This window comes from Trematomus bernacchii, unplaced genomic scaffold (assembly GCF_902827165.1).
Source record: "Trematomus bernacchii unplaced genomic scaffold, fTreBer1.1, whole genome shotgun sequence".
Taxonomy (NCBI): domain Eukaryota; kingdom Metazoa; phylum Chordata; class Actinopteri; order Perciformes; family Nototheniidae; genus Trematomus; species Trematomus bernacchii.
The window spans coordinates 7,184,985-7,199,530 of NW_022988066.1; the positions used below are offsets into that span (position 1 = coordinate 7,184,985).

At 42.1% G+C, this 14,546-nt stretch overlaps 1 protein-coding gene across 1 annotated transcript; it reads right to left on the minus strand.

Moving 5' to 3' along the window:
- Positions 1-652: 652 nt before the first annotated feature.
- Positions 653-14,309, minus strand: pgm2 (phosphoglucomutase 2). Its single transcript, XM_034120778.1, has 13 exons — positions 14,079-14,309; positions 11,886-12,053; positions 11,470-11,661; positions 10,755-10,838; positions 10,201-10,394; positions 9,779-9,968; positions 9,595-9,692; positions 9,214-9,397; positions 5,520-5,613; positions 4,388-4,517; positions 4,088-4,280; positions 3,322-3,455; positions 653-1,171 (listed from the first exon to the last, which is right to left on the minus strand). Exons 1-13 carry the CDS (start codon positions 14,151-14,153, stop codon positions 1,069-1,071), a joined length of 1,839 nt encoding a protein of 612 aa, XP_033976669.1. The 5' UTR covers positions 14,154-14,309; the 3' UTR covers positions 653-1,068.
- Positions 14,310-14,546: the final 237 nt, after the last annotated feature.

Here is a 14,546-nt window from a genome sequence, read left to right on the forward strand (position 1 = left end):
ACATGTATAATATTTCCACTTGGTGGTGCTCCAAGCTTTTAGGCGTGGTCATTTTACATATCAGCAACTCTGAAATGACAGCTTTAAACTTAAAAATATATTTAACTGTAACTCTCAATGCCATACTGTTATGTAAGATATGACACTTCAAAGTTTAGCAACAATTTACAACATCAATTAAAGGTATAGCTAGTTTTAAAGTTAAGTTTCAGAATTTCTCTTTAACATTTGCACACTTATGTAACTCTTCATGTTAGCAACCTTGCAGTTGATGCTAAAAAAGCATCGGATGCATGTTTGTTGAATACAAGAGAATATACAGCATGTGTGTGAACCAGGGGCGTCGCCTGGACCTGAAAACATTCGGGGCTTAGCCCACAGTGGCGGCGGCACTACAGTGGCATTTTTCACTGCAACACTCCCCACACGCACACACACAGTACACCCGCGACTGTTACAATGAAGGCTCCATAATCAGCTCACGGCATATAGGCAGGGGTAAAGTGGTATTTTTTATGAGTGGGGGGCTCACCTCCTCTAGGGGGGTCCGGGGGGATGCTCCCCCGGGAAGATTTTTTTTTAAATATTGAAGTTATATGCATCAATCTGGTGCACTTTGAGAGCAAAATGAAGAGATCTATGGATACCTCTCTCAACACCCATATGAAGCAGAACTGTAAACAGATGTACTAAAGCCCCGGATGCCCAGGCCAGGCGACGCCACTGGTGTGAACCTAAACATCACAGTGAAACAGCAGGAATGACTGAGGAAGGGGGGACATTGTAAAGATGTGGTTCCAAATCTCCAGCGTGAGGTAAACTCAATCCAAACCATGTAACTTTTTAGATGTAAAACTGTCTCTGGATTTATCCCTACACCCAAACATTTGGCATTTACCCTGTAGATTAGATTAAGACTAACTGGCAGAAATGTGTAAAATTGTCAATAAAGTAATGTCAAGCCTGTATTAAATCAAAAGTCCCTTCTGGAGTAATTTAGACACTCTGTGAAATGCTTAGACATATTAGTCACAGTTGGTTCTGTAAAGTAATGTTTGTCTATCAGTGTTACTCCGGCTTGGGCTGCAGCTTATTCTTCTCTGGCTCAAAGAAGTTTTCAACAATAGCGTCAACCAATTCATCCAGCTCCTTCTTCAGGTGCGTCACATCACTGTTGAGAGAGTCACAGGGGGAACAAAACATGACAATGAAGTGACTGGGTTGCCATTTAAACGTAAGACATTTAGAAGTGAAACAATTAGTCAATTTATAGAAAAGTAAGTGCCAACTATTTTTTATAATCTATTGATTGTTTAACTCACAAAAGGTGAGGTGAGATGGACTAAACAATATTCACCATTTTGGGTTTTACCGTAGGATATTGTAAGCTTACTTTTTTCTGTCATTTTACATTATAAATGATTAAAAGATAATCAAAATAATCAGTAGTCATAAAGCCACTTGCTGGCCAGGGGCCTCATTTATAAAGCCTTGCGTAGGATTCACGTGGGAAGGTTGCTTACGTAGGACAAAGCAAATAAATATGCACAGACATTTTCCGATTTATAAAACACTGCGCACGCACGTCCTACGCCGGTTTCCCTTTATAAATCACAATCAACTCGAAATGCAGCGCAGCTTTTGCGGGCTTCACGTAACGCCCATATTTGCCTACAAATAGTAACAGAAACGCCCCGTATTAATATTCATTTTTGACTGACTGCATGAAGAAGATCGCAGGAAATGACGACAGAACAGCTAAAAAAATACATTTTACACCGTGTCAGATTTTGGTTCTTTTGGGGAGGTGGAGACAAATCACATTGTTTGGTGGATGCAGTTTGAACCAGAGTAGCAGCATGGAGGTCGGATCGTTTCCATACCTCCTGTGTTTTATGAGCGACTTATCAAGTCTTAGCAAACGGCATAAAACATGATTAAACATGATAGTATATAAAACCATGCTCGTATCTATACAACCTATAGAAAAGCAAAACGGACTCAGTTTAGACGTAATTCTGTCCTTCTGCTTACCGCATCAATTATGAGAATACATGTCATAACATTAAGACAACATATTCGAGGTGGTTTTCAATAACATTTCCGTATTTATTTATTTCTCCAAGTTATGTTTTTGTGTGCACTGAGGAGTCTCAAGCTGGCGTTTGTTAGAGGAGAGGTGTCATGGCCATTTCCACTGATCATAATTCCATTGTTGAGGTCTACTAAAATAGATTTATACTGTGCATTTTTCCAAACTCACATTGGTTTCTCATACAGCATCTCTGTAAACTACTTGTATTCACTATCTGCCTTTAACGGCTCGTTGTAGCTCCAAAAGCTCCAGCCCCCAGCCCCCACCCTCCCTGTGAGCACAGTGTGCTCTGATTGGTCGGGACGTTGTGAATGGCGCTGAGCTCCGTGGAGGTGTCGTTTCCTTGTTTAGGATACATAGCGAAACACAGCCAAATTCATCCTGAGCACACACAAACTCACATCCGAAGTAAAAACAATAAGTGTGGCTTGATATTGAGTAAGAAAAAGGTTGATAAACGCTGTGAGAATGGGTCTGCAGAGAGAATTTAGAGATCCCAACTGTCTGTTATCAGCCTGCAGCCAGGGAGGAGAAATCAGCTGAGCTGCCTGCTCCCTGCACACAGATGTGTGTGTGAGGAAGTCCGTGGATCGGTCAATTTGGACCAATCAGCGGGGGCTTAACGTAACGGCTCCGCGGACGTAACGTAACGGCTCTTCGGGATTGGTCCATTTCGTTCCGGGTACCGCTTGACATCATGCCGTACCCGGAACGAAATGGAAGACTCAAATGGCCAGTGACGTATCTCCAACGAGGCGTTTTGGGGAGGTATTTTCTGTGTTAGAGTTTTACTCGCTACAGGGTGTACTTTGAGGGTTTTGACTCTGCACACCGTTTACATGCATAAAAACCTTCATAACACACAAGGGGACGGGTAATAACCGGAAAAGCATGACACCTCTCCTTTAAATCATTTTAAGATTGGCTTTAATCAATTTTTGCAAATTAATTCTTCATACACATGAGGTAACATTTTATTTATGGTATTATTTCCACATATTTCTCTCCATTCTTCCTTCTGCCAACGGTGTCGCAGTTTCTCGTCTCTTTCCCGTTTTTGTGCGTACCGCGTACGGATGGGTCAGAGTTTGCGTGGAGGACCGCACATTTTCCCGTCAAGTTTGTTTTTTATAAAATCGCAAACATTGCTTAGAAACTGGCGTGCGCCATCTTTTGAGCGTACGCACCGTTTATAAATGAGGCCCCAGGTCTCTACAGTCCCCTACCTGTTTCCAGGAGCCGCACACAGTTCAGTATAGTATTTGATTTTCGGCTCCGTGCCGCTGGTCCTCATGGTGGCCACACCCCCGTTGGCGAAGCTGAAGGTAATCATCTGACTGGACCTGGAGGTGGGAAGAACCTAAGAAAGAGAAAAGAGTGATGGATTAATAAAAAAGAAAAGAAAATACAAAAGGGAAGTTCTGTTCCAATGGACAACTTGAAGGAAATTATTCATATACAAACTCATTTGCATAAAATACAGAAATGGAGCTCACATATTCAGTTTCTCATAGGATTCTGAAACCTTAAAAGCCCCTCAACAACAAGCAAACAGTCACTTATTTATGGTAAATTAACATTATACATAAAAACGATTTGCAAGGTTGTAGGAACCCTAACACAAAGCACACAGCAAGGGGCCAACCCTGCAGAGTGAAGCATTGTGGCTCCTTAAAAAAAAGGTATGACATTATAACTTTAGTGAGTAGTCAAGTTTATTATAAATATACACCTTTTTCTAAATATAACGACACCTGCACCATCATTATTTCCATTTTTAAACCCACAGTAGCACTAATAAGCCGTTGTTTATTTCCATATCCAGCAGTTAGAAACATTATCACAAGTCGTGACTCTAACTAACTTTTCCATATTTATGGCTGCAAATATTGGTCAATATTATCATTGGTACATAAACATTTGGCATTTATCAAAGCACGGATTTGTCCCCTCTAAATGAATTACTGTACATGTGTCCATGTGTATACTTACAGCCTTGTTGCTCGGCTGGTTGCTGTCGTAGCCGGTGGTCAGGTCCCGTACAGCAGAAATAGCGAAGCGGCCACATTCAGTGGGATACGAGTCTTTCTGGCCACTGTGGGTGCGCAGGCGCTCAAACAAGCTGCGGATCACATCCTGGTCATGGCAGATGAAATAGGAGTTCTTACTGATGTGGTAGCCGTACCTGACAATGAGGAGGAGAGAGAGTCAGAGTGTAAGTCTACAGCTGAAGTCTATATATTTTTATTATAAAAAGTCCAAGCCATATGAGTTTACTGTATGTTGTCTTACTCTTCATAGATGTTAGTGACTTGTTGAGAAAGGCTTGAGCTTTTCGTGGCCAGATAGGAAATCATCTCTCCTGCTATGGCTGCAGCACTCACTCCATCCTTGTCCAAAACAGAGGGACTACACATATACCCTGCAACACACACACAGTTCACTCTTGGTATGCGTCGGCTCCAGCTGCTTCTTTTTATTAACTGTGTGTGCAAAGGCATGCGATTTCAATTACAGCACCAGAAGCATATTATATGGAAATGCTCCAAAGTATGTGATGTTGTATTTGTGAGTTTATATGAACATTTGTCATATCCTCAAACAACGTTTAAAACAGTGCATGGTGATTAACCGCTAACTAACTAAGACCAAAGTGCATGTCTGATATTTTAAGGCTTTCTCCAACTTCAATGATTGATTTATTCGCTTAACAAGTAACTATACTTTACAACATTGTAAATGCTCTTGAGTAACCATTTGTCAGACAGCTGGCCACAGAGGAAGTGCTTGAAGAAGTTAAGTGTTAATCTGTCAGGTATTATGAGATGTAGTAGTTAATACAACTTTATTGCAAAAGGTTAAGGATAGGAAAATGAAAGATTTTATTTTATAGTTTTATTTAAGTTTAGTTTAATCTAAGAGTTGATTACTGTCTTTGCGCAATGACCAACATTAAACACTAGGGGCCTTCCCCTCCTATGACACACTGACACAGCAGTGTGTCTGTGTAGACACATTTATCATGACACAGTGAGACCAAAGCATGCTTTGTTGGCAGCCATCTAAAGGCAGATTGTTGAGGAAACTACATTTAAGTTTTTACACTGTATTATTTTGCTTTTACTTTTATGTGTATGCTTCTTGGTCAGTTTCTATCATTGAACAAGGTTTCTGCAATGACCATTATCCCAACTAAGATCTTGTGAACTGGAAAAAGGATTTTGTTAAGACTCTAATTGTGCTTGCCCACCAACTGACCCTAGATACATTTACATCAGATGAATCCTCTTAGCAAAATCAAATCAACCTATCTGGTGACATTGTGTAGATCATTAGAAGAAAAAATAATGTGATGCAACCCCAAAATTAATCAGATATGCTGTTATTAATGAATGTACATTTGTGTGTGTGCATGTGTGTATACCTATGGCCTCTTCAAAGGCAAACACCACAGTCTTGCCCTGGTCCAAAAGGTCTCTGGCTCTGTTTCCCATCCATTTGAACCCTGTAAGCGTTTCCTGTGCAAACAGTGGACACAGTAAGCGTCAAGTCTAGTTCGAAAAAGTTCAGAAATGTGAAATGGTGAAGTCTACGAGTGCATTTTACTGTATAATTAATATGTCTTAGCCACATTTTACTCACAATGTTCTCTTAATGTATTATTGCTAAAGTTTTCTAAGATTACAAGATGACACATTCAAGGTTCAAGGTTCTTTATTGTCAATCTGACATAGCTACAGAGTAATTATGCAGTTGAAAATCTTATGTCACAGGCTTCTCCAACAATGCAACATAATAACATAACATAATAACAATAAGAGCAAGAGCAATACAAAAATAATAATAGTTATAAAAATGAAATAAAGTTATGATGTGGAATAGTGCAGTATGAGTCTATATACAAGTTATTGGAATGATATATATATATTAGGTATTAGATACATACTACTGAGTAGCAGTTGAATGTTTGAAGTTGTTTCAACAGTTCAATTTTTTAACAGTCTCACTGCCCGCGGGAAGAAACTGTCTCCGAATCTTCTTGTCCTTGCCAGGATGCTGCGGTAACGTCTGCCAGACGGCAACAGAAAGAACAGTTTGTGGCTGGGGTGATGGGGGTCTTTGATAATCCGTAGTGATTTCTTCCTGAGCCGCTGGGAGTAAAGGTCCTCCATGGATGGCAGCTCCGTCCTGGTGATGTGCTGTGCAGTTTTCACCACCCTCTGTAAAGCCTTACGATCGAGGTCGGTGCAGCTGCCGTACCAGGCCGTGATGCAGCCAGTGAGGATACTCTCTATCGTGCACCTGTAGAAGTTGCAGAGTATCCTGGAATCCATTTTGAACCTCCTCAACCTGCGGAGGAAGAAGAGCCGCTGTCGAGCTTTCTTGGTGATGGTGGTGGTGTGAAGAGACCATGTCAGGTCCTCAGTGATGTGGACCCCAAGGAACCTGAAGCTTTTGACTCTCTCCACCGTAGTCCCATTGATGGCGATGGGGGCGTGTCCCTCTCCCTGCTGCTTCCTGTAGTCCACAATCAGCTCCTTTGTTTTGCTGATGTTGAGATGGAGGTTGTTCTCCTGGCACCAAGATGTCAGGTTTTCGACCTCCTCTCTGTACGCCGTCTCGTCATCGTCTGTGATCTGGCCGATGACGGTCGTGTCATCAGCAAACTTCACGATGGTGTTGGAGCTGTGTGTGGCCACGCAGTCGTGGGTGAACAGGGAGTAGAGGAGAGGGCTGAGCACGCAGCCTTGAGGGGCACCGGTGTTGAGAATCAGGGTGGAGGATGTGATATTTCCCACCCGCACTGCCTGGGGTCTGCCCGTCAGGAAGTTCAGGATCCAGTCACAGAGGGCGCTGTTGAGCCCGAGTTCTCTGAGCTTGATGGCCAGCTTGGAGGGCACAATGGTGTTGAATGCTGAACTGTAGTCAATGAACAGCATTCTCACATATGTGTTCCTGTTCTTCGGGTCCAGGTGTGAGAGGGCAGTGTGGAGGGTGAGGGCTATGGCGTCGTCTGTGGACCTGTTTGCTCTGTAGGCAAACTGCAGGGGGTCCAGAGATTCAGGGAGGGAGGAGGTGATGAATAATTTGACTAACCGCTCAAAGCACTTCATTATGATGGAGGTGAGTGCTACTGGGCGGTAGTCGTTGGGGCAGGTGATGATTGTCTTTTTGGGGACAGGAATGATGGTGGAGTGTTTAAGACATGTGGGGACTACAGACTGCAGCAGGGACCTGTTGAAGATGTCTGTGAACACCTCTGCCAGCTGAACTGCACACACCCTGAGAACACGGCCAGGGATGCCATCAGGTCCAGGAGCCTTGTGTGGGTTAACCCTTTTAAAGGATTTACACACATCTGCCCTATTTAAAACAAAAGGGCAGTGTAGCTCCTGGTCCCTCTGTACCTCCACAGCCTGGCTGCTCTCAAAGCGTGCAAAAAAACTGTTTAGCTCATCTGGGAGAGATGCGCACGCAGACACTCCCGCAGCACCCCCCGCTGCTCCTTTGTAGTCAGTCATTGTCCTTAGTCCCGCCCACATATTCCTAGTGTTACAGCCTTTGAAGTCAGATTCCACCTTCTCTTTGTACTGTCTCTTTGCATTTTTTATTGCTCTCCGGAGATCATACCTAGACTTCCTGTACTCCTCCAAATCTCCCGCTGTGTGCGCGAGAGTGCGCGCTTTCAGTTTGCCGCGCACCTCACCGTTTACCCAGGGCTTTTGATTTGGGAATGTCCGTACAGAAACCTTCGGTACCACGTCATCGATGCATTTCCCAATGTAGCAGATGACAGTGTCCGTGTGTGTGTTGATGTTATTGTCCTCAAACACACTCCAATCCGTAGATGCAAAGCAATCCTGCAGTGCTGAATCTGACTCCTCGCTCCATCGTTGTACTGTCCTTGTTATCGGTCTGTCCCTTTTAAGTTTCTGCTTGTAAGCAGGCAACAACAGTAGTGAGATATGGTCTGATTTGCCGAAGGGAGGGCGAGGGAGAGCCTTATATCCATTCCGGAAAGGGGAATAAACATGGTCCAGTATGTTTCCCCCGCGCGTCGGGAAGTTGATGTGTTGGTAATATTTTGGCAAAACCTTCTTCATGTTGGCGGTGTTGAAATCTCCGGCCACAACGAACGCCGCATCTGGCCGTGAAGTCTCGGTTTTATCAATAAACCCAAACAGCTGATCGAGTGCCGTGTTGTTGTCGGCGAGTGGCTGCGGCGGGATATACACTGCTGTTATCACAACAGATGTGAATTCCCTCGGCAGATGGAAGGCCCGACATGAGATCATGAGGTGCTCTAGCTGTGCGGAACAGTCCGATGAAATAATCTTCACATCTGAGCACCAGTTGTTGTTAGTCATTACACACACACCGCCTCCCTTACTTTTCCCCGAGTTTGCAGTCCGGTCCTGACGAAAAATAGAGAATCCGTCAAGGATAATAGCGGAGTCCGGGATAGCGGGGTTGAGCCAAGTCTCAGTGAGAATTAACACGTTACAGTTCTTAATGTCCCGTTGAAAAGCAATCCGGCTTCTGAGTTCATCTAGCTTATTTTCAATGGATTGAACATTAGCCAGAAGAATACTCGGAAGAGGGGGCCGATTCTCACGTTTCCTCAGTCTGACCAGCAACCCGGCCCGGCATCCCCGCTTTGTCTTCTTCTTGCGTCTCTCAGGTAGAACAGCAACAGGTAGCCATGGTGAATCTCCATTGTCTGTCGGAGGGTTAATATTGTCCACGAAGTTTCGCAATTGGAAAAGTTCCTCTCTGCTATATTGTATGGCAGAGTAGGTGCGGTCGGCTAGCATGTTGCGAACCATGTTAAAAGTAAAACGGCAAAAGTAAAAGAAATATGTACAAAATACGAAAATGGGCAAAGTTGGAGAGGAGCACAAAGACGATGCGGCCATCGTCACCGGCGCATCACTAGACACATACTGGAAAATGCAGTTAAGGTTGCCTTTTTGTACCAGTAAGCACAACAACTGTTGGATGCATGAGGACATTAATGTCAGATCTGCGCTTTAAAAAAAAACATTTGGCACAGTATGTTTTTGCTTTCGAGTTTCGCATGTATAAGAGATTTTAACCAAGAAGTTGACTAGGGTTACCTCAAAGTGGAAGCCTTCCTTGAGGGCGATGGCGCGCAGTATCTTGGATGAGACGGTGCTCGCCAGCATGTAGAGGTTTTTCACCTCAGCAGCAGCGTCAGAGTTCTGCTCTTTCCAACAGCGGAACATCCACCATCCAAGCAACGCACCCAACTCATTACCAGTGAACACTCGCCACTTTCCACTGAAACAGACAGAGGGCAGAGGTCATTTTAAGTGCGGAATTGCAAACAAACATAGCCTTATATATCAACGTCTGTGTTGTTTAAAATGTTGCTTTTGCATCGCTTCTGGAATTGTAAAGGTGTTCAAGGTGTGAGAAAAAGTTAACAATCTGCAATTACACCAACAAAAGAACATGAACATTATATTTACACAAACCTCTCCTGCTTTTCAGCGATGGCCAGGCGATCAGCATCAGGATCATTGGCCAACACAAAAGCAGCGCCCTCCCTGTCAGCCAGTGCAAACGACAGAGTCTGCAAAAACACACAAACGTTACATCTTCATCCTAAAACCCACCGTGTTTATATGACTGTTTGTGATGTGAATGTTCAGAACATACCAGGACTCCCTCTCCTTCCTCAGGATTGGGATATTTGACAGTGGGGAATTCAGGGTCTGGATCTTTCTGTTCCTCTACAGCGTATGGAGGGTGGAGGTCAAAGGCCTGAAAAGCTGACTGGACAAATGTGTGGCCCACGCCGTGCACAGATGTATGCACGATTTTCACCTCTGAACTCTTGTTTATGTCCCTGTAAAGACAGAAGCCAGAGTCAAAACATTGTTTTTATTTGAGTTTCAATGCGTACTTCCTTTCAGCTCCGTAGTTTTCTGTGTTTGTCCCCTGTATGGCCAACAGTTTTGTCTCGTACATTCATTTAAAATGTTGAGCAGCAACACGCAATGATTTATGCAGTTTTATGTCATGTCTTTCTCTTAAATACATGCTGCTCAATGGGTAATCTCTAGTTATTTATGGAGCACCTGTGGTGACAGTGTTTCTGGATGGCTTTGAAGTATTGTGTGTGGATGTCCTGGTAGGGGTCTTTGAGCAGGGGGCTCTTCAGGGCCTCCTCTGTGCTCCAGGACTTGGGCCAGGGCTCCAGGTTCTCCTCTATGGCCTTGGCGATACCTTTATCATGAGGAGAGATGATCTGGGCCCCATTCTCCCAGTACACCTGAGACACAGACAAAGCAGCACAGGAAAGGAAGAACAACAGAATTAGGATTGTGACTTGTTTAAAATATCGATAAATGTGCTGATTATATTATATTTTTGTATTGGTTAAACATTTTTCTTTAAAAAGTTTTAAAACTAAAAACAAAACATAATTTCATGGAGTCAAATGTTGAAATTACCTATTATGTCAACAGTCGGAAACCACTAGACATGACATACAAAACAGGAACTTAAAAAAACTGGAACCAGGAAATAGCTTGTTTTCATTTTCTGTCGATCAACTAAAAGTCATTGTTTTGACTTTACACTGAACTAGATGTTACAACTTAAAACAACAGGGAGGCGGTGAGGAAGTTACCTTGTAGCCATTGTCCTGTTTGGGGTTGTGCGAGGCGGTCACCATGATACCAGCGCACAGACCCAGCTGAGAAACTGTGAACGGCTGCAGGGAGCAGAGGAGAAATGTGTCATATTTCCAATCATTTCAAAGAAATACTACACAATATAAAATACTGTGTACTGCAAGGCCACAATGTGTCAATGTCGACAGATAAACATTAGCCCAACATGACATGCATTAGGACATTTCCAGGTGAAAATCTAGTAAATAGTTTCAGAGAAAAAAGGAGTGCGCGCCTCATACAGACACACAAACTTTTTGTTTTGTTACCGGCTGTTGGTCATTTTAAGTCCAGCAAACAGAATACAGAACAAACTGGGAATTTTGAATTTAGGTAAATCTAACTTGATTTATGCTAAATGATTTGAGTCCTGTGAGAGACGACAGCATTATGACCAACTGGGCGTTACCTATGTGACTTATGCAATGTGCACTAAATGAAGGGGAAGTGTACGTTTTGAATGGAATTTGCCCTGTGGCTTCTGTCCCACTGTAGCAACGCAACACTTACACCAGACCAACTGATCTGACTTAATATGTATTCAATCACAAATATACCTTACAAATTTGATTGTGAGAATGTTTAACTGATGTTATTTTCATTTGATAAGGTACTATATCATCTGTGACTGCAATAAAAAAATGAGGAAATTACAAAAGTTTAAGTGATTACCACAAAGGGTGTCGGGGTGATATCAGAGAACAGGTGGACCGGCACCCCCCGGCTGATGAACACAGCAGCGGCCAGGCTGGCGAAGCGTTTGCTGCCGCCCCCGCTGGGGGGGTGGGCCCGGGCGTCGTACCCAATCACCACCCCACGCTCCTTAATGTTATCAAAACTGTCCTCCAGGTAGCTACAGAAACCCTGTAAAAAAGAAAAGATTCAGAGAAATAGGAGAAGAATGTTTCTAAACTTGCATTGTGTGACATTTAACAACACCTACAGGTAGTCAGTAAAAAAATCGCTGCACTGAGATACTACTGTGACATGTCTTTTCAAACATCAGAGAACAAAATCAATAACGTCATGTCTGGCTTTGCATGTGACTTGATGCTTAATGTGTGGTAGTAGTTTATCCATTAACCAACCTGTGTGGTCTGGATGATAGTGAGGTCATTCATACAGCATGTGCCGGGGCCCATAGCTGCTCTCAGACCTGCTGTACCAAACTCCATCCTGGAGGAGAAGCATTTCTTCAAAGCCTCCACCGCACCTTCCTTCACCAGGTCCTGCACCATTGACACGGTCTTGGGATTCTGGGGAAGGAAAACATGAACATATTTGAATAAATCCAACATAATTAAATGTATTAATAACAGTCAACTGGAGATTAGGTTTGAAAAGTTAGTTTGATAGTCAATAAAACATCAGAAAGTAATGTAAAAACTGCACATTTTCCCAAATCTCAAGAAGATTTGACTACATTACAATACTAGAACATTTACTTGAGCATTAAAGTGTTTGGCAAGATATTTGAGAATAGATCTATGCTGAAGACTGCAGTTGAAAACTGGATGGCTCGCTAAGGACATTTAAAGAAACATGTGGTTTAGGTCTGTTAAGTTAGTCAGTGTGTGTATATGGTTACGTTTATATAGCACTTTTAAACAAGTGCTTTGCTGCTAATAAATTGTTATGTGTAATATAATATAAAGCTACTATAATATGTGCAGTTTCAAGGAAGGATGTACTTGTTCTTCTGAGGGACTTACAAGCAAAACGCAGGAATCTTTATTAACTATATTGCATTAAGTTGTGAATTAATATCGTGTCCATTTTCCCAAAAAGATAATAACTTGTACTGAAGAATAAGTCTGAGGAGAATTGGCAGCCATAAACACAGCATGTGGGTCCACATGATGGTTCCTATTAAAATGTGCCGTTTGACAAACTGCCCTAACACAATTATGTGAAGACTAATGAACCAGGGTCCCTTTTCTAATGTGACCTGATGAGAGGCATCCCCCGTCTCTTTAAGGCCATGAATGACTTGGTTTGTTTAGGTCTGAGGGCCGGATGCACGTTAGTCTGATTACACGCCAGTTTGCTCTTTTACACGAGACCTGAGCTTTCTCTCTGTGAAATTACTAATAATCAGAATATCTGTCTGTTTAAGTTCCTTTGTCCTTTTGATGAGGACAGTAGGGAGGCAGAGAAACATAGCATGTTAAAGATGTTGTGTTTTGATTTACAGCTAAATAATTGTAACTTAACTAAATAAACGTATACACCGAGAACACAAAGCTTTATTTTAAAAATGCATTATTTCCATACATTTTCCTTGGAGGTTTCCAGAGAACTATGATTTTGGTAGGGTTAAAAGGTAACCTATATTAAATAACTGCTCCAATTATATGCATTCATTATTTATGTATTTATTGGAGACTTGCCTGTTGACAGATTTTACATTTTGCATGTTAAACTTACTTGGTAAAACTACAAAGGATTTGTGATTATTTATTGGTTTGGGAGGGGAGCAAATAATCAATGTCTCTGTATTCCCTTGAATAATAATAGTCATGCAGGATTTGTTTATGAGCCTAGAATTATTATGACAATTACAGACCTGTAAAATAAAGCATTATTAAAGGTCACAGTAAAGTGTTTCTATTAAAAGCTTATTATGATATAGCCTTTTTGTGTATGATGTCACTCACACTTGTACCTGAAGCCACATTTGCAGTAAAAGGTAGTTAGTGATTCTTGTGAAATGCTATAAAAAACTATGGGGGAAAGTAAATGTACTAAAGTTGCTTACTTTGTATTACTTTTAACTTTACTTGAGTAACTCTATTTCTGCTCCTTTAAAATGATACTCAACTAAAACTCAGAGGGATTTTTTTATATTTTCTGGCATAATTCGCTAATAAACAGATTCAGATTATTAATACAAAATATACTCAACTAATCAATCATGATGTATTATTAAGATCAAACTACCAAGCATATTAAACTAAATTAGCTTCACCTTAACCAACTGCAACATTAAAGTGATGAACATATGAAATCAATAGTTATAATCCAATAATATGATAAACACATTGGGACATTGAGTACTCAATGCATTTCTATGTCCATACACTGTAGTAAATCAACTTTTAGTAAACAGATCAGACAACTTCCTCCACCACTCTAAACATATTATCACGCTACACACTATATAATAATAGCATACAGTAGAACAGAACAGTGGCTGTAAGTTATAGTTTGACAGTGAATCCCTTATAACCCAGCAGGTAACAGACTCGGTACATGCAGCTAGCAGCTAGCTGTCAGCTCACCTTGTCAAACTGCAGCCACTGCCTGACAGCCTGCTGCAGCTCAGAGTCTCCCGCTATGGATGAACCGTTCTCCATGTCGCTGCTGTTCCGAGTCAAGAAGCTGTCCAGCTCACCAGATATGCTCAAACGAGGTGAGTATGCTCACACTGAAGCCTTTAACAGCACATAAAAGGAAAAATGCAGCTGAAGATGTGATGACTGTCGACAGCGCGGGGCGGAGCGACGTAACGCGTCACGAGTTTCTCATCTGCTGCCTTCACAGGTTTCCGCAATCGTGGTAATTATGTGATATGACGCAAGAGGGGTTCAATGACTGTTTCAATACAGTCTATGGTTTCAACTAGTAAGAAACTAAACCGAGATAAGTCAAACCAAATCTTGCAATGGTGGGATGTGAATATTCATGTTACTAACTATCATTTAGTTATTTCCCATTGTTTGAACTGTGGTTTTAGTAGCAAAGTAGTA

Excerpts from the sequence above, each read along its gene's own strand:
- pgm2 (XM_034120778.1), bottom strand. The coding sequence starts at position 14,153 with ATGGAGAACGGTTCATCCATAGCGGGAGACTCTGAGCTGCAGCAGGCT. Across the intron at positions 11,662-11,885 it reads CTATCATCCAGACCACACAG|GGTTTCTGTAGCTACCTGGA; the intron begins GTTGGTTAATGG and ends TCTTTTTTACAG. Across the intron at positions 9,693-9,778 it reads AGGAAGGAGAGGGAGTCCTG|ACTCTGTCGTTTGCACTGGC; the intron begins GTATGTTCTGAA and ends GTGTTTTTGCAG.